At 39.2% G+C, this 26,319-nt stretch overlaps 1 protein-coding gene across 4 annotated transcripts in view; it reads right to left on the bottom strand.

Moving 5' to 3' along the window:
• The window catches only part of CHST9 (carbohydrate sulfotransferase 9), an 89,027-nt gene extending 64,926 nt beyond the window's left edge, over nucleotides 1-24,101 (bottom strand). Inside the window, exons 1-5 of one of the 4 annotated variants that reach the window (XM_040084873.2) lie at nucleotides 24,018-24,101; nucleotides 23,252-23,299; nucleotides 23,051-23,147; nucleotides 18,769-18,828; nucleotides 16,559-16,765 (exon numbers count right to left, since the gene is read on the bottom strand). In XM_040084873.2, the coding sequence (XP_039940807.1) occupies nucleotides 16,559-16,658 (100 nt within the window). In that variant the 5' untranslated portion in view covers nucleotides 16,659-16,765; nucleotides 18,769-18,828; nucleotides 23,051-23,147; nucleotides 23,252-23,299; nucleotides 24,018-24,101. Of the gene's footprint in view, nucleotides 1-16,558; nucleotides 16,766-18,768; nucleotides 18,829-23,050; nucleotides 23,148-23,251; nucleotides 23,768-24,017 lie in introns of those variants that run through there. The other 3 variants (XM_040084866.1, XM_040084881.1, XM_058423380.1) reach the window with 3 other exon arrangements.
• Nucleotides 24,102-26,319: the final 2,218 nt, after the last annotated feature.

Genomic DNA, 26,319 nt, shown 5'->3' with positions numbered 1-26,319 from the left:
TCTAACTTTCAGGAACTGAATTAAAATGCAATGTGATCTCAACCTAGGAGTTCCACAAAAGACAGTACAGTTTCTATCAGAAAATATATCTTTGTAGAATTAAAATAAAACCCTCACAGGTTTAATAAAGGATGGAAAAAAATGACTTCTACATCAAAGTCTCCAACTCATGCTTCAAGGGACTGCACAGGCAGACTTTGCTCACAAAATTCTGAGGACATTTCATCTCAAATCAAGTCTTAATTGATTGATGTTGCAAGGTCTCTTGATGAGAAATCCTTCTTCAAAGGCTGGACTGCAAAATATTTGCTAATAGTCTATGAAGTACTGTAGCTAATTAAAGAAAGTACATTTGTCAAATAAATTAAGTGATACATTATCATTTGCCTTCTCAGTAATCTATAATGCATCTCCAATATATCAGCATGAGTCAAAGGAGGCTTTGTTACAGCCAGTAAAAACCTCTATTACTCTTCTGAAGAAAACTCTGACATTCTATTTTTTATCCAATCTAAACAAGACACTGTACTTAAGCTATATGTGTCATATACTTCTTTGAATCAAAAAGTTTCTTAAAAATCAAAGTCAGATATTAAATAAAATATTTTTTATTTTAATTTTTTTCTTGGAGATAAACAAGAAATAGCCTTATTTTTTATTTTTATTTAGTTTCTACTTTGATAAAATTATACTTTCCATTGAAAATCATTCTGAAGGTTTTCAAGTTAACTCGACTTTAGGCTATTTAATCATTATTCTTCTGGGATAAAAAAAAAATCATATCCTTAAAAAATTATTTAAAATGTCTTTAATATTTCATTTTTTTTTTCAACCATGAACTCTTGCCAGGAAAGTAAGTGATTTTTTTAATGAAAGCAAATGTAGATAATTGCATCTATTTGGTGTTTACATAACGTCTCCTAGAGCTTTTCTTTGGACCACCTAGCTTGTGAGGCTTTTAAAAAGTCGCTAGAGCTAAATTGCTTGAAATTAGTAAAGTTATTTTTCCATTCATGCATCCGTCTCAGCTGAGAAAAATCATTCAACAGTGAGCATTTGACAGCACAGCCACTTTCCCCATTAATTGTCGACTAAGACAAGAAAATTGAATTTTTGTCTGCTGAAGTTTAGGCAGCAGTTTCACGGGTAGAACACCCTCAGCTGCTGTCAGCTGCTCAGTTTCTCTAAGCTGCAGGAGTGAACTGGCATACCTACACCTGCTAATGACAGACAGCTCTTCTGAGACGGAATGGCAGCAGGTTAGTTCCTCTAAGCAATCCACAGGGCAATGGCAACGGCTTCACAAACACTGCTTAATCGGTATTCTGCTCCCAAAGGTGCTGCAGCTGATTGATACGCTAAAATTTCATTCTACATAGTGATAAAAAACCCCAAGCTATCACACAATTCTATTTGCTATCCTTACCCAGCAAACGTTTTGCCCAGCTCAGACTGTCAGCTCCATTTCTAATCACGGCACAAGTAACATTAAGTAAATGTGGCATTTGGAACACTTGATGCTTTATACGAAAAATGCAGAAATACTCACTTATTTCTCTTCCTCTCAATCTTAGGCACTAAAAGATGCATGTCTTGTCAAATGTATGGAGAAAATGTACATCTAATAAAAAACTAATAATTTCAGTCATGTTACTGACCTGTCTGGCAGAGAAATGAGTTTGCTTGTTACGCATTTGAAAAAAAAAAAAAAAAAGCTAAACTTTGCCTCATGAAGAATATCCTTAATACCTAAACCCCTCTCACCTTAAGCATCTATCAGATCTCTGATTTGCTCCTATCAAAATTCTGTTCTTGAAAGACAGTTTATTTATACATGTGAGAAGCCAATCCCAGAAAAGTACATTCTAACAGGGACAAAAAGTGAAATTTTTTTTTTTTTTTTGGTGATCCAATGGTAACACACTCTGGAGAATATTTCCATAGAATTAAAGAGCATCATGAGAAAATACTACCAGTTTGTATCCAGTTTTCAAGCTGGATTTCTCATCAGACAAATCTCAGAGGAAAGGCATCAGTTAAGGCATCAACACTGTACAACCTGATGGAAGAAGGAATAATTCAGGGCTACTGAACACCTCCAATACAGAAGGCCTCTAAATTATAAATCATAAAGGACAAAGAAAATTCTCTGAACTACTATTATAATCTTCTCTAGCTTATAGTCTACTCTAAGTACTGTTTGCAGAAACAATATATGAAGCTGGAGAGACCTTTGAACCTGACTTGATTTATTGCTTCTTTCCTCTGCCATAGAAAATAGGATTTCTAAGCCTCAGCTTGAGCTACCTGAAGGCAAAAGTGACCTGCTATGTCCTACGTGACTGTGGGTGATCATCTTGCTACCATACTTGCTTGGCACAAGTAGCATTTCTCTTGGAAACTTACAACTTTCGGGTCTCTACCAGTCTGAATGCCTCCCCTCACATGAAATTCATGTCATTAGGTCCTCCTCATTCAAAAAAGTATTTATGATCCACTTGATTGCACTGTCCTCCTACTCAGAAAAGAAAACTCAGAGCAGTGTAATACAGGCTTTTTTCCTGGACTCAACTTGTTGAATGTCATGGCACCAAAACTATTGTAACTCCTCTTCAGGCTCTGCCTTCCCTCCTCTCCACCATTCCTCATTCCCCAGCTCACAGCATTACACCATTACAAGGCCTCCACATACAAATATTTACTGTTACTTTGGATGTTTAGACATAAGATTAAGCCTCTCTCCCCCACAACAAATATTTTGTTCTATTAGTAACTGGAAAACACTCCAAGATAGGTACAGATTCAAGCGAACATTTCTGATAATACAGTATTTGGCGTTGCATCAAATGCAAACATAATTATTTGCTCAGTTTTATGGCTATTTATTGAAAAAGAAAATGTGTCTGTCTGTAGCAGTAGAACTACCTGGAACCTCTGTGCCACAAACACTGTTGTGCAAGCACTATATCACATCAGAGGAATGCATCAAAAGCCAAAGAAAAAGAATATTTAGAAAGAAAAAACAGGAACAGACACTTGGGCACTTTCAATTGGTTAGACTTCAGTGTTCCTCACAAACACACAAAATCATTAATTCTATTGATTCTCTGAAGCACGGATCTTTTTGTCAAAGATAACCATGTTGGTTATCTCAGCATGAGGAGGATACTTTTAAATTGTGCCATAAAAGGAGATACTATTCCTACAAATCCACCCATTTAAAACTTCTACACACTGCAGCCACCTTAGCTGCTTCCAGATACTTGGAGGGCAAGAAAAGAATGATCACTGGGAACCAGAGTTCTGGAAAAAACTGAAATTTCAGAAGTTTTTTCAAGGCAAAACCACAGCTGTGGCCAGGATACTCATAATGAATGGCTGATTGTGTGATGACAGCCTTCTTCGGATGGTGTCACCAGAGAATGATTTTATTATAGAGTGTTTAACTAATGATTGATATGTGAGAAACAACATAATTGAAAGACAAAAGTGTTTTAATGATAGGAACTGCCAAGCAGTAGTCTGAGAAAAGTAAAATATAATAATGAAAAACATAAACACGTAACACAAATATGTAATAATATAAAGTAAGTTTAGCACATTTCTTGTAACAGAAGTCAGAATTAAACCTCTATGATCTACCCTCCTTTCCTATCATCAAGGATCCAGAAATCATTTACTTTTTTCTGCCCTTTTTTTTCAAATGCTCTTGTTTTTCTATGGCTTACCTCAGGGGATAAACAGTAACAAAGCACATTTATTAGTGAATATGTCAGCTTTAAGAAACACATTGAACAGAATGAATAAATGGTTTTGATCCTTTCTGTGGTCTTTGGCCCTTATGGAGAGACAAAACCAAAAAGATCTCGTGCTGTCAGCTCTAGAGGTAGACACTCTGGCAGCCCTCTGGCTCAGATGAAATACCTGGTCCTTAGCCCCAAATGAAAGCTGAAAGGACAGCAAAGTTTTGCAAATAAATATCTGCCCTCCCCCAAGCCTTAAGTGGATACTAGTCTATATGGATTAGCTCATTGAAAATACCAAGATTAACTTCAAACTTTCCAGAAAGTCAGTTATTAATTTGTGTGTGCATTGGTCATCAGACTAGACTTTGCTTAAACTGCTTCCCAACTGTCATTCAACTGTGTTTTATTTACAGAATATTAATACAAGCTGTCCAATATGCACACTTTATTAGCAGGAGAGTCAAGGCTGAGTCTTCTTGCCAAGAATACCTTGAACCCACCTGTCAGTCACAGCATCTGGCAGCTTTATCTGCATTATATTTATATGTACATCAGTCCTAAACCTGATGCCAATAGAGTTTTGTTATATTGCATGATCAATCATAACTTAAGTGGTAGCACACCTCAGCTATTTGCAGATTAATTTTACCAGAAAGAAATTTCTGCTTGCAGGTTAAATAAATCATGAAGTATTTATCCCTCACTGCAACTACCTCAGCCTATGTAAGCCCAGTTTCATCTGCCTGTTTGTCTTCAAAATAGGCACACTGAAGTGGAAAGATTGTAACAGAAAAGAAGCAGGGTGAAATTAATTTTGCCATCTGTAAGAGGATAAAGCAAATTAAAAGAAAAATCCCAGAAGTCCATATTATTTGTTATATTTCACATATACGTTGCGCTGGCTCCCATCTCATGAAAGTAATTTGAAATCCAGGAGCAAAGCCATGGTGGTTTTTTTAGAGACATTTTTTATTGTCTACTACCTGCCATCAGAATGCAGCAGCAAATCCTTAACATGAAATTGCACAGAGGAAGAAGAAAACTCAAGTTATAATTATTGGGGGGAAAAAAACCCCAAAACACCAGTGTATTTTTTTTTACAGTTTTTTCCTTCATTGGATATAATTTAATCAGGGCCAATCAGCCAGCTCTCACTCTAATGTTTCTGATACTATAAGTAATTTCTTTAGTGATTAGGAGTCTATTCATGTCAAATGGACTTTATTATTGTATTAATAATTCAGCAGCCCCCACAGCAAAAGAGTAAAATTGATAAAAAACACATCCAAGTAAATTCCCATTCCTCTCCCAGCCTGCCTGAGCTGCTTCTTTCTCTCCTATCACAGAACATGACAGATTTGGTTCTTCACCAGTGTCAGAATTTTACATATTTGATGACCTCCTTGAGGACTGCTGGTAGGCAGAAAAGGTTAGAGAATTTGAGAATCGTATACTCCTACAGAAATTTCAGTTTCTAAGGAAAAAAAAAATCTGTCACCTCTATTAACAACTATCCTCTAGAGCTACTTGGCTTGAGCATTTCCAAATAGTTTATAAATCAAGCTGAAGTTCATGAAAAGTCTAGATTCTTTGGCCCAACATCAAGAACAGAAGTGCTTTCTGGAAAGTGCTCCATAATTCTTGACTGCGAGTACAGAATCATCTTAAAAGCTGAGACATTTAATGAATTATATACATAATGTTTAAAGTAACAGGCTGCATTTTACACACAACTCAAATACCGTGACCTGTGTCAACAGATGGTATCCCTTTATTTCTCAGTAGTGGACAAGGCATACTGTGCATTAAAGACTCTTTAATGAGAACAAGAAAGAGCCAGAAACAAAGAAAAACAAAAATAAAATCAATGCATCTATGTATTTTTCTAATTTGTACTGCCAGAATTAATTCAAAAAGTGTAGTGTGAAATATACTGTAGTATATTTTATTTTTAATGCACTTACATTATTGCAACAGATTGCGTGGCGTTATTTGGCCACTAAGTGTTCTTCCAGGAATAAAAAAATGATTTTGCACAGATGAGTGGAGCAGAAAGTGAAATTCTATTTACCCAGTTCTATTAAGCTTTTGCTAACTAAAGCTTCTTCTCTGCCACTGTTGTAAGGCCAAATTCAAAGTAACCTCTCACGACATACACCTCTGAACAACAGAAACATTATTGGGGTATGGAAACAATTCCAGAACAACTGTGTCTACTCCTCCTAGGAAGAAGAAGATATTTTTAAAAATTTAAGCAAGAATATAAAGTATAATCAAAGCTGTCTTTGCAAACAACATTTGCTATACTTATTGTTTCCTGTTAGTCATCTTTTCTTAACAGAGCTATTTTGTGCATGAATGACAAAGCATCAGGCACTGATATTTTCCTGTTTAATGTTATGGAATGTTTCCAGTTGCAGCTAGCAGAACTCATGCACCACATCTCCCTAGCTGACCATAATCAAAACCAAACACCTCCAAACCCTCATTTCTCTTGCATACAATTTACTGTGAGGCATTATGCCCCCACCCAGGGCCCAACAACACAACTCTAAACAACCCCAAGTTCACTTGAGCTGATCCTAAGTGCATGCTTGTGTTAGGCCTGGATTATAACACATCTGTCACAGAAAGTAATGCAGACCTTTAACAGCTTCTTCCTCCATCCATGCCCTACATAAAGCTGGGCAAGTTCTTCTATTGTTGGACTGCAATTAGTACTGAAATGACCTGCTCTATTCCAAACACATTAAATATAAAATCAGTTAACGCCTCGTCTTCTACCTGGCACTTACCCACTGTGGAATTTAATACCTGTTCTGATTATTCTTAACCTTAGGCTGCTGACCTTCAGTTGCTTTCCTGGATGTTACCCAGGGTCTGTGACAGGCAGAGGACATTCCCTGATGTGCATGTCAAAATTTGTGGCTATTAGGGCATCATCTGTTATGCTCTAGGGAAATGAATTTCTTTGCTAAGAGAAAAGTTTTGCCTCAATATCACTGTTACTTATGAAAGTCAATTTTCCAAAGCCAATTACTTCCTTAAGAGCTCCTCCCCTCCTTCCCCCTTCATTGTCCCCTTGCCATATAGGAGTTTTTGTCCATGGGAACTGAATTCCTTGCAACCATTGACTCAACACTGTATCCCACCCCTGCCATTCCAGGACCTTCTGGGCTCCAGCATCCACGAACAACAACAAAACAAACCCCAGTCAACCAACCAATAAACTCAATCAAACAAAAGGACTCATTGCTCATTTGGAAAAGTATAAGAGTGACCAAGTCTTGTTTGTTTGTTTATTTGTTTGTTTTTTAATAGAATATTATGGAGCTGTAAACATGAAAATTATTATTACCATTCTCCAAAAAAAAAAAAAAAAAAAAAAAGTCTCTCATTCCCCAAATATTTTGATAACTCATGTCCTTTTCCTTTGTAGATTGTGCCAAGAGACAAAATCTGTGCCTACTCAGCCTGATTTTGCTAGAGCTATGTGCTGTGAATTCCTGGCAGAATTGTGTGATAGAAGGCTGAGTGGTCAATATAAACAAAATCATTTGAAACAACAAAGCTGTGAGGGACAAATTGTGCTTCTAGCACACAGGCTTCACACAGGTTTAATAGAGGTCAATGGTAGTCTCAGATGCGGTTAGGGTGGGAAGGCTCTCAAGTGACAAGGAAACAATCATTTTTGGTGATATGAGTGGGACTGAGGGGAGTGAGAGTTCCTAAAGGCAATAATATCTTTTAGGTTGCACTCGTTGCCAAGTATGGCTTTCCAGGCAGTACAGGATGCTGCTGCTGCACATCTTCATTAAATCAAGATCAAGCCAAAAAAAAAAAAAAAAAAAAAAAAAAATCAAATCCAAAGCCAACGGATGCATGTGATATTCTATTCCCCATCACTTTACATCAAGTGAGGCTCATACATGCCTGGGAACGGTTTCATCTATATATAGGGCAATGCTTGAAATACAGCATATTTTTTCAGTTTTCTTGAGTAATGAATATTTGCTGCTTTACAAGAAGCAGAATTTTTAGGCTGGTTTGAATTTTGACCCTGACTTTCAACAGAAATGAGCAAATTTGGGAGTTTTGGAAGAGGCTTGCTTGTGTGTTTATTTTAGATTTTGTTGTTTAAACACAGTGTTTGATAGAACCCAGTTAGCTCTCTCTTCTTTGTGGCTGAAGACAGTAACATTCACTCCCACATATACAGCCACAAGGCTCAGGGTTGAAGGAGCTGCGAAGAAAAACACTGTATGCTGATGTGTCATACATCTTCCCAGGTTCAAACTGACAGGAAGTGTCTTGTACAGGAAAACCGTAGAACATAGAAAAGTTATTTTTCTTTAATTATGCTATTAATATAAATTAAAAAAATATATATACAAAAAAGTGAGACACTTTTCTGAAGAAGTAGGGACTCAAACTTGAAACCCCAGCCAATATTCATGCTGCTGTGAAATAATGATTACCTTTAAAATATAAAGGAATTAAAAATAAAACCTTTTTTTTTTCACATTAAAAAAAAAAAAAAAGTTAAAGGCACTTCTCCTCTTCCTTGAAGCTTTTGCTCCTTGACACAAATCATGTTTTTCTTCTAGCTAAATCATACACATCACCCGTCAGACATTAACTCCTTGTACACTAAAATGTCTCCCATTACTTGAAACCTCTCACCCTCCTGATCTTTAGATGCTTGTTTCACACATTGCAAGATGATCCAGAAATATCACAAATTGATAGCAATAATCTGTCTACAATGAGACCAAATGAGTAAAATGGAAAAGATAGAAACAAAGACTCTGGAGTGTGAATACCAAAAATTTCTTCCATATAAACTCATCTCCATGTATTTCAGTAGCTGATTGTGGTTAGAAGATAGGTTTCCGTCTAAAATATTTCTCCTACCAACGCTCTCTACTCCCTACTCCATCTACAAAAAGATGGAAAGTAAAGGAGATCCCTTAAATAAATATATATGATATATATGTGCACACCTGTATGTATATACACACCCTTAAAACAAATATCAGAATTTCTAATTTAATTCCGGTAAGAAACCAAAGTTTTCCTTGGAATTTTGCAGAGACCACATCACATGTTTTAACCGGACTGTTTGCAATCAAGTGACATATCAAAGCAGTTCAACATCAGACATAGAGGTAGCAGCCTTAAATACACTCCAGCAGCAACCACTTGCTCCTCTGAAAATGTGCAGTGCACGCAAGGAAAATGGAACAAGCCAGGAAAAGAAGAACATTCATCTTTTCATCATCACTCCTAGATAGTAAGTCATATGAGGAGCAGCTGAGGGAGCTGGGTTTGTTTACCCTGGAGGAAAGGAGGCTCAGGGGAGACCTTATCACTCTCTACAACTCCCTTAAAGGAGGGGGTAGCATATGGGGATCAAGCTCTCCTCCCAGGCAACCAGCAACAGAATTAGAGGACGTGGCCACAGGCTGCACCAGGGAAATTCAGGCTGGACATCAGGAAGAATTTCTTTGTGGAAAGAGCATTTTAGAATTGGAACTGATTGCCTGAGGAGGTGGTGAAATCATAATCTTGGAGGTGTTCAAGAAAGACTGGACACGGTGTTTTAAGGCTATGGTTTAGCTGACAATGTAGTTACTAGTCAAAGGTCAAACTTGATGATCTTATAGGTCTTTTCCAACCTAGATGATTCTGTGATCTCATTTTTTTTCTACTGTTATATCTAAATGATGATTTGCCAGGTGAAAAATACTTCTCCCTCCTTCTTGCTTTGTAAGACTATACATTTGTCTTAAATGGTACTGCATCATACAGTCCATGCCCAGAAGAAGCAGGACTGCAGGGCTGTACTGCCTGAATGACAAGCTTTTAAGGAAAGGACTTTCTGGAACTGAGGAAGTGCCATGAACCAAATGCTATTAAAAGCAACAACAAGGGTTGACAATAACTGAAAACTAACCACTTCGCTCAATGACAGCACATCTGTCAGAAAATTTAACAAAAGTTGGAAAACAAGATAAAGCTCATATATTATGTTAAAAAAAGAAAAAGCGCTTTTATGAACACCAGCCAGTTATTCTGTTTTGAGGGTCTGACTAACTGGGAAACAGCATGAAGAGCATCTATTCCATATTTTGTATCCAATTGAAAAGAGCATTTTGAAGACAATGTTACTGTTACTCAGCCTTTCCAGGAAGGAGGATCCCCCAATTTGTCATCTGATTTTTGAGCCTTCTGATGTTTGCATTTTTGCAGTGGAGTTTCTCGCGGATTTTAACATAAACAAAGTGATTGTTTTCGCATTCCTCTTTGGAGGAGGGACAATTGATGGACTTCTAGTTTGACCAATGGGGTTGGAGAGGTGGCAACCTCATTCTCCAATCTCTGGTCATTGTCCAGAATCTATATAAATTGAGGTTGAGAAATAAAGACGCTCTTTTTGCTCTGACAACCTGACTGTGTGTCATTCTTTTTGTGTCCATCTAGTGACACCAATTCATAAGTGTTTCAATACGAAGCCAAAAAGTCCTCCACGGTAACTACAACTCAAATTTTGAAGTGAATTCAGTTACATGCCCATAGATACAAGAAAGTTACAGAATCCTCTTCTGAAAGTTCTGTTTGAAAATGGGCAAGAAAGAGTATATTCAGGTGTCCTCAGTATAAAGAAGGTATGTGCTACACCCTTCTAGAAGAAGAACTCAGTGGTCTAGGTATGAACAAGGTTAGGTGGTTTGTTAAAAGCTTATACACAATAACACATGAAATGTCATCAGCTTCCACTCAAACATGAAGCTAAATATATAGTTAAGAGGAGCCCCAAAACCTCATTCCATTTAGTTTCTTTCATACCACCAGAATGTGGAAGCTGGAATTTCTTCTAAACCAGAAGGATTTTTGAAATTAAATGTGATTTAGCTATAGGAATGATAAAAGTAAAATGAATGAAATACAAGCTGAAAATGCATGAATGAAAAAATGAATGCAACAGCTGCTAAACAGCCAGACCTGGGAAGAATATCCTCAGAAATAGATAAATACAGCCTTATGTGTTACAAAATATGAAATTTTAACATAGTTTCTCTTAAAGCTTCTAGGGTTTGCAACTGCAGAAGACAGGGTGAGACTCTATGATCAGTAGCTCATAAAACCCTTTTCTCTTATATTCAACTTTTACTTGTGTTTTTAGACCATAATGCTTTAAGAAAATATCAATTTCTACCTGTTTCTTATTAACTTTTTTTCCTGCAAAGGCAATTGTTCTCTCCCTACAGCTTTCATCTACTGAAAGTTGGGTTGGGGGAAAGGAAATCCATTCTGTTATATGGAGAACTTCACCTAATAAAATTTTGTAGCACTTCTGGGATTTCAATACCTGTGTAATTGTTCACCAAGCAGCCTTTACTGATCCTGTTGAATCTTCTTTCTTTTGTGCTTCAGTTGGATAACGGGGCATATTAAAAAAAAAAAAAAAAAAAAAAAAAAAAAAGGCAAAACAAACAAACAAAAAAACAACAAAGAAACATTTCACACACAGAACACAGCATAGTCCAGCCAGAAGGGTAAAACCTAAGTACACCCAGACTCATTGGAACAGCCTCAGTATTGACTGGGCATTGTAAACCTGAAGATTTGTCTGGCATACCAGTGATATTCTCCAGCAGACTTAGGAAGACTCCCATAAACTATCCAGGACTTTGTCAGTAGAAATACTTCAATTTTACTAGAAGAATTAAATTATTCATAATTAATAACCATTATTGAGATATGTTCTCCTGACCTTTTTCTCCAAACCTCTTTTCTACAAATATATTACTTTAATATATTTTCTGATGATTGTCTAGAAAAACTATGAATACTGTGAAACAGTTGCCTTTGCAATCCATCATATAGGAATGGTTCTTCAAGCCACATCAACGTTTCTTCATTTAGACAAAGTTTAAATAAAAAAATCAACCCACAAAAACAAAGTAAAGAGTAAATATTGTGTATACACACATATTCAATTGTTACTTAGAGTGCCAAGGAAAAAAAGGCACTCCAGGGACTCAAAATATCTCACCAGATTCCTAAAGTACCTGAAAGGCTCCCTTGGATTACTGATTCTGGAAAGATGGGGAAAAAAGCCCACTGTTTATGCCAAGGAATATCTACGATGGATGCAACCTGGATGGCTACAGCAATAGCAGACTAAAGTGTGAAAGCTCATGCAAAGAATTGCATGAAAGCTCATGGAATTTCAAACTTTTTTTTTAAACGTGATTTTTATCTGAATTTCTATTTTGCTTCTTTACAAAAGGAAGACTGGTGGCCTGAGGAATGGGTATGAGGTCTGCATCCTGAAGCTCCTCAGGTGGTAGATGCACAGAATTGCAGGAATGCGTGTGGACTACAGAAGGATACCTTGGCAACTACCCATGCTCCAGAACTGATACTCTGCAAAGTGAAAAGAAAGCACACGGAAAAATCTCCGCTATCCTTAATGTGAGATACAAAACTGCTGGGAAAGAGGAGCTGAAGAATTTTTCACCCTCAGTAACCAGAAATCTATGGGAGGGCAGTGAAGCCCTTTAATTAGCAGTAAGACGATTCTAAAGTAGTCCTTCATAATCATGGATTTAGTAGACACACTTCACAAAAAAATAATTACACAAACTTTGAGAGAAGGAAAAAAACCCAAAAAAACCCAACACATGGCAAAACCCCAAACAACAAACCCAGCATACAGTTCTATTCAAAGATATTCTCAGACTGTTTTGTAGTAATCAGTCACGCTAAATCACATCAGTCCCCCTAAAAAGGAAGAGTTTTAAAGTACAGGATTAGAATCCCTATCTTAAAACTCCAATTCGTATCTCTAAAATTTCAGGATTAAATTGCTAGTGTCCTTTGCACCCCACAACCCCCTAATTCAAGTGATTCATGGTACAGAACTCAACATCAGCCCTGGAAGACACAGTGATTTGCTTCACCTGAATGAGATCAAAAGCGCTGGAAATTTCTAACCTTGTAACAAATAGTGATTGCTTCTTAATCAGTGCCACAATATTTGATGCTTGCACTACATAATGCAAGACCGTGTGGAGAACTGTCAAGTAAAGCTGTAGGATCCAGCTGAATTTGCATCAAGCTTCATTCATGTATGTGAATTTATATATAATGAATATATTTATATATGGAGAATATGAAGTGCCCCATATGTACCACATTATCAATGTTGTCAGTGAAATTTCATCCAGATGCAGTCTGTACGTATAGATGCTCACATTGGACTATTGACAAGTCTGTTCCCAATTACTCCAGTGAGGTGAACTGAAGCTACCCAACGGAAGTAAAGATACATCATCCTGTCTTTATACACTGCATGCCCAGAGCCAAATCTCCCCTGTTCTCTCAGTCTGCTAATGTCTCTGAAAAGCCATCAGAGAGGGCCACCACGTAGCTAGCAGCTGTTTCTTAGACGTCTTTAAATGAAAGATTTTCTCTTTTTTAAAGCGTAGGGATGATAAACATGGCTAGAAATATTCTGAAGAGTCCAAGCACAGTGGGAGGGAGCAGAAGACATGGCTGTGCTGAGAGGTGCATCCAGCTGCTGAGCCTGCAGGTGCATCTGGAGTAGATGGACAGGATGAAAAATTAGAGGTGTTCCTGGGCTGGATACATTTGAGTAATGAAGGAAGATTGTAAAAATAAATCAGAAAAACATGTTCAGATAATATCAGTCTAGAGCAAAATAAGAAAAACAGGAATCATATCACAGTTGAGATCTCAGTGATGTGAACAGGAAGTAGAACTAAGAGACCCAAAAAGACAGAAAGCAAACTATGAATAAAAACTGGCATTGGATCTTATGTGAAAAATTATGAATAGATGGAAAAAGTGGCAATAAGAACAGCAAGTGTGAAAGAAAACAGTCCAACTTCAAACAGTAGGAAAAAACATTAGTAAGGGAATTGAAAACTACCATATAATTTCCCAGTTCCCCCAAAAATCTACATCTGATTGGAAATAATTCACACCACAGTTTGGAGAGCCTGAGAAGTAAGCATGAATATTACAAACCACAACAGAGTAAAATTCATTATCTTTTCCAGAGATTGTGATTTATAAAGGCTCCAGATATTGAGAAGAATGGGATGGTAAGGAGAAGCATTTCACAGGTGCAAAACACATATTTTCCTAACTCAAACATATCCAACTTTCCATCCTTCCATTTATGTTTGCATAGCTCTTGAACAGGGCACTGTGGAAGATAAAAATAGTTCTGCCCACAACCAACACTTGTCTCTACAGGCCTGTAGCACAGCAATTGAGAAGCACGAGGTGCACTTTCCATTTCCTAACACAACTTCACCTCACATGCTCAGCCACTTGCAGATTAAAAGTAGATGTCTTACAGCTGTGCAGCTAGCAAGAGGATTAAAGGAACATATGAAATCCTTGCAAGGATACTTGTCAGTTTAGGATTCTCCAGATACAGCTCATCCCCAAAAAAGCCATAGAGCACAACACATGGAAATATGAAAAACAGAGCAGAAGAGGGAAAAAAATTGCAAAATGCCCATAACTGAACTAATGTCTATTGTGAATATGCAAATATGTTCTATTTCATATCAACTCTAAAGCAGTGTACAGGAGGGGAGCATTAGAGAATTGTGCCACAGAAGGTTTAGGGGAGATACAGGTGTTTGAAATAAAAAAGAATAGCTCTCTAAATGTAAAATTGGAAGAAGAAGCAAGAGCAGGCACCAAAGAATGAGGTTTTGCCATGCTCGTGCCAATGTGCATGACCATATACCTGCTCTACTGCTACTGTAGAGAATGCCAAAATTCTTTTTTTTTTGGATCTTGATGAAGTGCTGTCACAACAGCAGTCCAGTGAGATAAAAGGGCACTCAAAACTGCAGTCACACTTTAAGCTCACTAACTGTTCTGTTATTCTCTGATAGCTTCCATTTTATTAGAGAAATGTTTCCACATGGAAATGACTTATGTGTGCGAGGAGAAGCCTCTCTCCCGAAGAAGATTATAGCAATATATCAAAGAAAACCCCAAAGAAAGCATCTGGTTGGCAAAAAGAACAGAGTCTGTCCTAATTCAACCTTTATTTTATTTTTCCTGTTTCTTTTTAATGGTAGAGAAATACATTCAGAAGAAAGTTAAAAAAAAACCAAACAAAAAACAACCTGCGGTAAGAAACAAAAAGGTGAAAAAAACAGCAAGAGGATCAACAAACAGCAAAAAGGAGCACTGCAAGGAAAGAAAGGTTAATTACAGCACAAGAAAAGATGCAAAGAATGTGAAGAATGCCAGCAAGTAAATAAATCAATAATCTACAGTCATCATCTGCATTCCTGAACTACCTTGAAAGCAAGGATATCTGCCCTTAACATTCCTGACAACAGCAGAGATTTTCAAGGAAGAGTCCCCCCTGCTTCCTGCCCAGTTTCTGCCAGCACCATTCTGTCAACAACTGATTACAAGGGAACATTTTCAAATGGAGCCTGTATTACCTCTTACAACAGTTTTGTTAATACAAGCTTGTGAATACTTTGGGGCAGCCAAGAAAAATTAACAAGCCAAAATTAATGCTGTGATCACTGCATTTAGTTGAAAAAACCCCTCAAGGTCGTTGTCAAACAATTGCAGAAATGATGCACTGTATTTCCCCCTCAACACTGCTCTCTAAAACATACTGGAGCCTAGCAGCTCATATTGAATAACAGCAGATATCAATAAAGCCAGAGACTAATGTGATTTTACAGATATATTTCTTCACAATGGTATCAACATACAAAAAATGAGAGTTTTGTAGAGGAAATGGAAGCTGAGTGAGAGAAATGAGTATCTAAAAGTCAAGACTTAACAAGTCGGAATGAACAAAAAAAAAAAAACACTGACAAAAAGAAAACAAAACCGAGGCATATAAACCAAACAATCCAAAAAACCCCCAACCAAACCCAAACCTTGAAAACAGAACCCTAATGCTCCAATACAAGTATACAAGTAAAATCTAAGATATGCCCTCACAGAAGTAGACCTGCAGAGCAAAACCGTGGAGGACCTTACTGATGTGAACCCCTTATACATTTTGTGGAAGGTTACTTCAGACTCACTCTAGACTCATCTCATGAACTGAGCTTCCGGTAGGGGTTGAGGTAAATAACCTGGTTTAGTTTCATACATAGGAGAATCTAGATCAAGCTGGGGTGCAACCCAAAACATCATGAATTGGGAACAACAGAAATACAATTCAGAAGTGTAATCCTGAGCCAGTGCTAACACAGACTTACCTGACGTTGCAATATGACTCTGATACTACATATAAAAATCTTGGAAGCCCAGTCTCAAACAAACAAGAATAAAAAAGAAAGGGAAAGGATGATTCCATGACCACTGCTGCTTAGAAGACCACTTTTGTCTACAAAACACAGCAGTTATTCTCCAAAAATTGCTTTACCACACAAAATGTAATGTACAAAACCCACAACAAATCATCACAGAGAATAATTTCTAAATAGGACGTGCAGAATGCTTTTGCAACACTTGCTTTTGCAAATGAAGCTGATACAATACGATTAAGTAGCTGGAAGCATCTTTTCATGTGACTGAAGAAATTCCTTAATGAAGTGTAGCAATTAAAAAAGGCTCATTTTCAATGCCATTTTACTTCTGAAGGGAAGGGGAGACTCCACCCCCAACTGTCCTCAATAGGTTTTATGGTCAACCTAAAATAATACATGTAACTACATTTAAAAAAAAAAAAAAAAAAAAAAAAAAAAGAGAGAGAGGGCAAGAGAGAAAATCTAATGTACCTGTATGTTGTTCTTCAATCCAAGCTTGCAGATACATGAAGAGGAGTAGACCAGCTACTCCAAACAGCAGTACAGACACGAAGACTTGTCTTAGGTTCATGACCCTTCGAGGGGGCTTCTCTTCAGCTTTCAGAAGGACTCATTCCTCACTCTTCTGGTCTTCAGCATGCCCGTATCTTCTTCGGTATCTTCCCCAGAGACATCAACCTGGAATAACAAGAGAAGGAGGTTGTTCTCGAGTTACATTTTTATTCTTTGCCAGAGACCGTGTTAACAGCATACTATACACAAGCTGGAACTCTCACAAGCTATTGCTTTCAGTGCTTATATTTCTGCTCACAGCCTCTATGTTCTTTCTACCCCCGGAGGAGTTCCAAGCAGACGCGTTTCTCAAAGTGGCTGAAAAGACCATTCCACCTCTAAAAGAGCAAACATCACCTGCTGTCATAAGAGAGGGAGGTAATGACCCAAATGAGATCACTGGGTATCACACCAATGCCCCACTCTGCCCACCAACCATCACAGCTGGGAAGCTACAGCAAGCAGCTGGAGCCTCCGAGGTGGCTGGGTGACACTCCAAGAGACTGCCAGCCCCCTGTGATGGGCATCCCAGCACCTCTGCTTCTGGACTGTACAATCATGTGTCTTCAAGGATGGGTCAGCCCACAGCACAACCACGCCGCTGGCAGAGCCTCGGCATCGGTTCATCCTGTGCAACGAGGAGTCACACAATGATGTTCACCCTCAAATATGAATCTGAGTTGAGTTTTGCAGGATTAGGAAATGTCAGCATAAGATAGTATGGTTAACAGAAAAGAAAGTGAATTAATGGCTCATCTTTTTATTCAGCTGTGCTTTCTAATATGGAGAGGGACTTGTCAGGAACTCAATTCTTGCCACTAAGTTTAATGGAAACGAGCTCAACTGTAAAAACTTATCAAAAAGATTACTTTATTGAACAGAAGTGGGCCCAGAGGAAGTAATTTACCTGATACCCTACATCTGCCACAAAGGGGCCATAAAATTCATTTTATAACATCAGAACGTGAAGACACTGTCCCCCACTAGAGGACAGCTCCTTAACCTGAATGAGAATGTGCTCATTTTGAAAGTGCATTTTAGAAGCTGAAGAGCAGTTGTTGAAACTGGCCTGCACAGCAAAAGAAAATGCCTTAAAATTCAACATAATGGAGACCATTGTCAGTGCATACAACAGAAGTGTCTGATGAACTCCCACAAAGAATGACAGAAAAAAACTCAAGTTTTTAAAGGAATACAGCCTACTGGAAGAAATTGGAAAGACAAATCTGTTAAATATACAGAAAAGAAAATGCAGGCACTTAACAGTTATTCTGAATCCTACAAGTACTCCGTGTTCCACAAGTTTGTATTTTTTAATAACTCAGCACTGTTGCGTCTACAATTGCTGAGTTTCTAAAAATACAGTACACATAGAACTTAGCAGAAGTCCCATTAAAAACAGCTGTGGAATGAACAAAGTAACTATGTTAGAAAGATGCAAAAGATTTCAAGAACAACAAAACTGTTCAAGATTTTCAGTTATTTTTCCAGTTCTGTGCCATTAAACTTTAGCACAAACTTGCCTGCAGAAAATGTAAGGCACGGTTTAAATATTAATCATTTTATGTGTAATTGTTCTGTAGAAGACAGGTATCTAGACATTAATAGAATGTAAATATTCCATTTGAAGTCTTTTTTTTGTAAGGATCATGAAGTAACTCCTAGGAACCAGGCACATGAAAGGAAGGTGATAGAGGCTTTATTCTTTGCTCTTTCTGCTTTGATTCTACAGAGAGGGAATTTCCTACGTTATATACAAATGCCTGTTTGCAGCTATTGTGATGATGCACAGGATTAGAAGGAAGCAGTGAGAATTGGGCAAAAACAAAGAAAGTACTTGGGGAATGCTGTGAAATGCTTTTTGTATAGGTGTGGGTAGTGGAGCCTCCTTTCACCCAGCTCTTCATAGCTGCTATCACCTTTTTTTCCTAGAGTGCTCTCAGCACTCTCAGACTTGCAGTGCTCTCTATCTATGCTACAAGGCTGCTTAGGGCTTTGCACCTAACTTCAGTGCTGCAGCAAAGGGACTGTTTTCATGTCTTCAGAAGTTACTAGGCTGATGAGACAGAAGCTTCCCAGCTTAAGCAATGCTTCAAGAACCACCAGTCCTAGAATCGACGAATACAAACCTCTTCTGTTTTCCCGCAAACAAAAGCTGTTTTGTTCATGTGACAGGACATTGACAGCATCTGGATTAGGAGAAAAAAAAAAAAAAAAAAGAAAAAAAAAAAGAAAAAGGCAGCAAATAAATAAGATGTCTGGGTCTGTATATATCTCTGAAATAAATTACTTAAATTAGAGGTACTGGAAAGTGGGAATCAGTTTCTTGCTGTTTGGGATTCACTAGTTTCTCTCATAATAAAAATGTGAGGAATCTGGACAACACACAAAGATAGCGCATACTTCCAAATAAGCCTACTTTTGTGATGTTATTACTTTCTTCCATCTCTGACTACACAAATCTTGCATATATTCAGCCCTTCTTTCTGAAAAACAGTGTGCTTGAGTGGGCAAGGAAAGCTTTCTCAGGCCTCATGGATGATATTGAAAGAAAAGCATGTCACACCACATTGCCATGAACATTTCTGACGCTTGTAGGCTGGCACTGCTGCTCTCATCCTCCCTGTATGCGCAGCTCTTGCCACAACCATGAAGGCTTTCTGACCAAGTTTAAGCAAATTCCAGCCCAAGAAAAATTTACCCAAGGAACAGTGCCAATGTTTTTTGTTTTAGCAGTAGCTATTATCACATATATCCATGATTTATGACAGCATAGGATATATAACTGACCTTGCCCAAACACCATCATGGTTGCATGCAGCACCATCTACAAGTCCTCAAATGTGATTATGAAAATGCACGGTAAAGTAAGGAGCACTTTTAAGTGAATTAATCTGTTAATAAGAAAACAGATGTTTTTCTACTAGGTTAGTTTTGGTTTGAATGGAAAGAAGTCTGTAAAAGGAAACAGTAGTTCAAGGTGGGTTTTTTGTTTGTTTGTTTGTCCTTGTTTTTTTTTTGGTTTTTTTTTTTTTTTTTGTTTTGTTTTGTTTTGAGCTATCAAACACACCCTAAGGCAGATTCACCCCACCATCACAGTTGTTATAGTTACCTTTGTATCAAGAGTTTACGTGCTGCTTACTATTAGTTTAATTTACTCTAAATTTAATTTATATGAAACTCTGTTCTTCATTTATTTGTTGGCTGAGTTTTAAGATGCGTTTTAAACAAGAGCAACATTACTTTAAATTAAGACTACTGATTTTAGCGCAGGTTAGAATCTAAATACATTAAACCAAACTATTTTGCTACCTTATAAGATTTTAAAGACCTTTCAGCTTGAATGGGTAGTTTAATTTATTTAACACAGTGATTTGTAACCCACATATGAAAAAATTACAGTGACATTTAAAAAAGTCTGTGTCTGTAAGTCTTCTAGTAGAACTTGAAAAATGGCTGCACAACACTGACAAATTTGCTCCTTTTGTATTAAAAAGCAACGGTCATGGATTACACTCTCAGGCATCCTGGGCATGAGGAAATACCGACAAATATTCTTTAATCAAGATAAATGCTTTCTTGTGGCTGTGAAAAGCCAAGAAGCAGTTACTTTCAGCACAAGTACTTCAAAAGAGATCAGCCATATCCAGACAGAAGTTCAGCATCCCTGCTCAAGCTTTGAATCTTTTTTTTTTGTTGTTGTTTCCAGTCCTGGGCAACGTTGCTCCCCTGGGTGATACCTTGACCATCCTGCTGGATGGTTCTTGCTATGAGGGAACTAGCACAGCCTGAGAAACTGCTCTGTGCCTTCCACCTATGCTGAACTAGATTCTTGCTTTTGTCCAACATCACTCCCACCTCTTTGGGATGTATAGACCAAAATGTCCCACCTGTTTCAACTCAAGCCACACACCCCAAAATTTCAAGTTCTTTTGAGTACTGGAGAGAGATAACTACATATACTTATCCACCTTGGAAAAGTAGTAAACCTGGCAGACAGTAGCACTATGTGCCTTAGATGATATCCACAGCAAAATTTTAGAAATTTTACAGGGCTATAGTCATTAATTTCTGAGTCTGAATAGTTTAGTATTTGTGAAATATTAAGAGTTTCAAGAATCCTCATTCTACTGATATAAAAGCCTTGCATTTTCCCCATTGTGTTTTGTGTTCAAATAAATACATTCCTGTACAGGGCCAACATAAGCAATTGAAATAACACAGCCCCCCAAAAATGGAGAAGAGTGTAACTCCTGCTTTTGGCTTTTCTGTAAATCATCCAACTTTTTCTTCCTTGCAATCAAATATACCTGCAGCTGAGGAGAGGCACCTCAGCACTTCCTGGCTCCTTCCTATTCTAGACCATACAAAACCAATGGCATCTGTTTAGTATGTTTGGCTAACTTTAGATTCCCTTGCCGCCATAACCCTCACCATTACCTAGTTCCAAAATCAAGGACATGCAAAAGGAAAACATTAAGTTGCCTCCAACAATTTAGAAACTTTTCCTCTTAATTACACCTTTCTTTCCTTCACCTGGAAATAAAGAATATCAAGATGCTGGGTTAACCAGCAGAATACAGGTGAAAAAACCCAGAAAATCTTTATAATGGTCAAAGCTTTCATATCACTGCGGGATACTACAAAATCCCACCCGCTCAGTATCTCCTTAGACAGAACTGAATTAATGAAAACAAAATGAGAAAAAAACCACAGAAAGCTACTGCAACTACAGAGTTTTGGGGTGGTGTTTTGTTTGTTTGGTTGGTTGGTTGGTTGGTTGTGGGTTTTCTTTGTTTTTTTTTAATTTTATTTTAATTTTCTTCTTCCTTACCTCAAGAAGCACTGCATTTTCTGGTACCTCCACTGGAGTTATCATGGCAAGAAAATTTTGCAGTGAGGCATGTTCTGCTGGACAGTGGCCCAGACTACTTTTCAGTCAGTAGAAGGAAGCAAGGCTATCTTCTCGCTTCAACACTTCCCCTCCTCCCTCACTTCTCATCTGTTAGCTCATGTCCTACTTCACACACAGATGATCCTCAAGGATCACCTTTCCACTGTCCACATCTCAACTTTCCGGCTTCACAACGACTAGCACAAGGCAGAGCTCCAGCTCTTAACAATGCTTGCACAGTTCCTCATATCAGGCCGTGCTACTTTTTGTTCTGGTTTATTACAAAAGTTGCTAGAAATAAACAGACGGTATTTGCCATTTTCTATCTCCAGTGAGTTATGCTGGGTGAAGCCAAAGGCCTTACAGAAATTTGAGTTAAGTGAGTAAGCAGATCAAGATAGTCAGACAGTGGTGCTGAGAAAGTTTGTAAAAATTAAGAAAACGGAACCAACCAACCTACCAACCAACCCCTCACCAAACATCCCCCAGAAAAAAAAACCCAACAAACCAAACCAAACCAGAACCAAACCAAAATTCCCCCAATGGAGTTTTCCTGTCCATAGGAATTCACTAGGGGTACACAGACAGTATACGGGCCCACTGTTACATCAGTCCTGCTGACACCTCAGCAACTTCTTTACCTGAAGAGCTGCTTATGAGAAGGCTGTGTAAAAGCGTAATTAAAGACACCATCTGGACTGCACAACTTTTATTACTGGCAATAACAGAAGATTACTACCTACCAACACTGCAAATCAAGTTAAGAGAATTCTGTTAGAGCTCCCTAAGACACAAATAATGAAATATTGTTTTATGAAACATATAGGGATTTCTCTTCAAAGGAGAGACTTGTTTTCATCAAAGTGAGCATTCTTCATTCACCCACTGCCAATTATGAAACAATAATATTTTTTTAAAAAAATAGAGCTTAAAATTTTGAAATTTTAAAAGCAGTCAGGAAATTCCAAACATCAACATCACTAGAGTAACTTTCCACCCCGTCAACTTGTACATATGTAACATTTTTCAACTCCACTCTCCTTTGTTATGTAGCAGACCACAATGTTGTTATAGCAATTACATTTTGTTTTAAATGCACTTTATAGCATACAACATACTATACAAAATTAATAACATGGCAAAGAAAATATGGTTTGCATTTGATTTCGCCATTTTAATCTATTAACATCACTAGTTCCTCATTACCCTTTTGATATATTTCCAAAGAAAAGAAATCCATTTAATGAAACAATGAGCGTAAGCAAGACTCATTGCTTCTGAGAACACACATACCACTTACCTGGTCCTGCTCCTCAACCATAAATCCTACTAAACTTCAGACCATGCCAGTTTAATGCACATAGCAACTTGCCTCAGACACTTGTAGATTAATTTAAAGCTGCAGCTTTAGACAAACAAAAGTTATGCTTATATCAAGAACAGATAAATGCCAAGTTGTCCTACTAATGTGTATGCAGGTTGATACATCAGCATCATGGAAAGTTTCAGTTACTTACAGAGAAGTGAGGAGACACTGAAAGCATCAGGTATGGAACTTCACCACATCACCAGGGTATTCAGTTTCAAGGGTTTCATCCTACAGCTGCTGGACATCTCAATTCAAAAAGGAAAAATCATTATTATTCTTAGCAACATTTCCCAGTCAGGACTGAGGGACCTCAGCAGGAAAAGGTAAGTTTGGCACACTCAGCTCTTACCTGTCTGAAGCACTCCTGGGAGTCAGCAAGCAGTCCCATGGAAGTCACCTGGATTTTTGGAAGTTAAACAAAAACACTGCTCACAAGACAGCAACTTGATGGCTTTCAGTCTTCTAACAGGATTATCCCACTCTCAGGATACGGAACATTAGCAAAAGAACTGTGTCAAAGCCAGATCTTCCCTTTTTTGAACTGTTGAAATGACACGGTCTTGTTTACGGACTGCAGTGAACCGAGGTGCTATCAGCGCGCCAACAATACTCGCAGCCTGCCCCAGTCATTCACTCTTACTGCTAGAAAACGCACGGGCAGAATACCAGCCCATGTTTTTTATTTTGGCGACGTGCCACGAATTCCCGATTCCCGGTGTGTGACGAAGGAGGGGGGTGCGTGTGGGCGCAGGGAGTCCGCGGAAAAGTTGCTCGGCGTGGGGAGCGCGGTGCCGCAGCGGGGGCTCCGCGACCTCCTCAACTCCTGGGGACGCGCCGCTCCCCCTCGGCGCCGCTCCCGGCCCTGGAGCCCTCTCCGGGGACGCGCCGGGGCTGACCCTCGTCCCGCAGGGCCGCTCGGCGCTGAGCGCACCGGGACGGCCGTGCCACCGGGACGGCCGTGCCGCCGGCCCCGGCTCCCCCGCTCACGCCGCGGCGCCGCGGGGCTGGGCGGTGCCGGCGGGGAGCGGCTGCCGCCGGGGCCGCGGAGGAGATCCCGCCGCAGGCTCGCCCGCCCTCCCGCCCGTCCAGGTGGGTGCCCGGCGGCAGCCCCTCACCTGCCCGCCGCTCCCGGGAGCCGCTCCCGCCGCGGCGCCTACACGCCAACTTTCCTCGCCAAACTTTGGGGCCGGGCGGGCTGGGGAGGGGCCCGGCAGAGCGGGACACCCCCGGCCCCGGCGGGGCAGGTGAGCCCCCCCGGCCACCCCTGTGTGCGCCCGCACCGCCCGTGACATCGCGCTCCCTCCCCTCCGACCGGAGATGAAGAGCTTTGCTAAAGGGTTTTGTTTGCTGTTACATATCCAGGGTTAGCTCTCGCTGTGCTAGCCAATAAATATGTCTAAGCTGCCAGGTAGAGGCAACTCATAGCTTTAATTAGCTACTAAAACAGGTAGCGGTAGTAACTTTATTGTCGTCTATGGGAAACGGGATGACGGAGAGAAATGTTTAACTGGAGCTTCACGCGCGCCTTGTAAACCTTATCTGCTTATTGTGACGACAGGCCAACCATGTAGATAAATGGCATTATCTCTCTTTAATGGGAATATCTCTTTGCTTACATTTCTTCAGAGAAGTCCTTGAAGAAATAGCTCTGGTCTTTGCTAAGGTGGGGTAAGCACAGAGGAGTTCTGAGTTTCCAAAGCTGCGCTCAACTGACTTCTGTCTCTCTCCTTTAGGCATTTTGCTGCAGTGCTGCGTTCCTAGGACTACCCCAGCAGTCTAAAATCCTCCCTGATTCACTGCCCCATAGCTCACTCATGGCACGGAGGCCTCTCCTGGAGTAACACTAATGTAACCGCTCACGTTTTTGCAACATCTTTTACTCCAGCAGGTCTCAAGTCATCTCGCACGCTGTTGAGACCACACAAGGATCTCTTCCCCAACCCGCGCAGCACCGCCTTTGGCAGGAGGCTGAACAACGCCCACCAGCTGAAATCGAAGTGTTTCAGAGCAGAGGGTAGAGAGCTGGGTGCTGCTCGGATTTCTAAGGGGGGTTAACTAGGAAGTGTAATTGCCCTGTCCAAAGCTTAGATTCGTTGAAAAGTGCTCCAGGATCTGTAACAGCCGTAGGCAGCCAAGACCTGTGTGGAGGAGAGTTCCCCTGGATTTTCAATCCAGGTGCTAAACTGTCCTGCTCCTGCTTAGATTGGGTTGTGTGAATACATGTAACCTCGCTGTAGTGCCATAAATTTTCTCTGTTATTCTCACTTAAGGGTCTCCCTAGTCACAGTTCATTATAGAAGCTAGCAGCTCAGAGAAAGCCTAGGGAGAAGAGATTTTTCCATTAAAGCCAGCCATGGATCCATTTTAAAGTTCTAGTGAGTAAGGACTATCCCGCACACCTGTAGCTTGTCTGGCTGCCTAGTAGAAATCAAAAGGGAGGAAGGAGAATGTGAAGCAGAATATGGCAGTCTTTTGCTATTTCAGGGGAGTTGAGCATATTTCCCCTTTTAAACAACCTGGCAGGGATACGATCCTATGTTAACCATATGCCTTAACAACAACAAAATGCAACCTCATATTTAAATTACAGATCTACTAGTCCCTGATGGCCAGTGAGATTTTAGAGAAAAACAACATGCCAAATGAATTTTGGTTTCCTGATGTAATGCATTCAGAAGATTGTAATGAAAGTCACTGAAGCTTCTTGTAAGGATATACAGATTAGCCTTCTGGGTGTTGTAGATTTAATTTCACTCAGTAAGTACATGCAGCAAACATATTTCTTCAGATTGATCTACTCAGGCTGTATCCATCAACTAATTAAACTTATATATAACACTGAATAGATCAGATGTCTTTATATTTTTTTTAAATTTTTCTTCAGTTAACGGAATAAATTAATGGCTTTGGAGTAAAGCCAAGTCTCGTTTTACAATTTAGTAAAAAAAAAAACCCAAGCCACAAAGAACTCCAGACTAGTGCACTTAGTTTTGATAATACTTGTTCCACACAGATTGTCCTGGTGCAGAGGATATAGTCCAGCTATTGATAAAGGAATCTTTACCAGATTAAAGATTAAAAATTCAACATGCAGGTGAAATTAGACACTGGATTAGGAAGCTCATCAAGTACGTAATTGTAATCAGCACCTTCTGAAGCCTGACATGTAGCAAAAAAGAAACAAATTACAAAAGGGTGGCGGCAGTCTGTCTGTGTCAGCAGGGCTGGTGTGGAGCCAGCGCCTACATCAGAAACTCTATTCTTGGCAGGTTTCTGCATGTTTCCCATGAATTCTGGTAGACAAGTAGCTCAAGAGTTAAAGAAGCAGCATCACCCTCTGAGAGCAGTGAGACAACAGCCAGGTGATGATGCCTTCTTGCAGGAACGGAGCGGTCAGTGCACTTAGAGAAGAAAGGT

Source organism: Hirundo rustica, chromosome 1, assembly GCF_015227805.2.
Source record: "Hirundo rustica isolate bHirRus1 chromosome 1, bHirRus1.pri.v3, whole genome shotgun sequence".
In the NCBI taxonomy this organism is placed as follows: Eukaryota; Metazoa; Chordata; class Aves; order Passeriformes; family Hirundinidae; genus Hirundo; species Hirundo rustica.
This window is presented reverse-complemented; position numbering and strand designations above follow the sequence as displayed.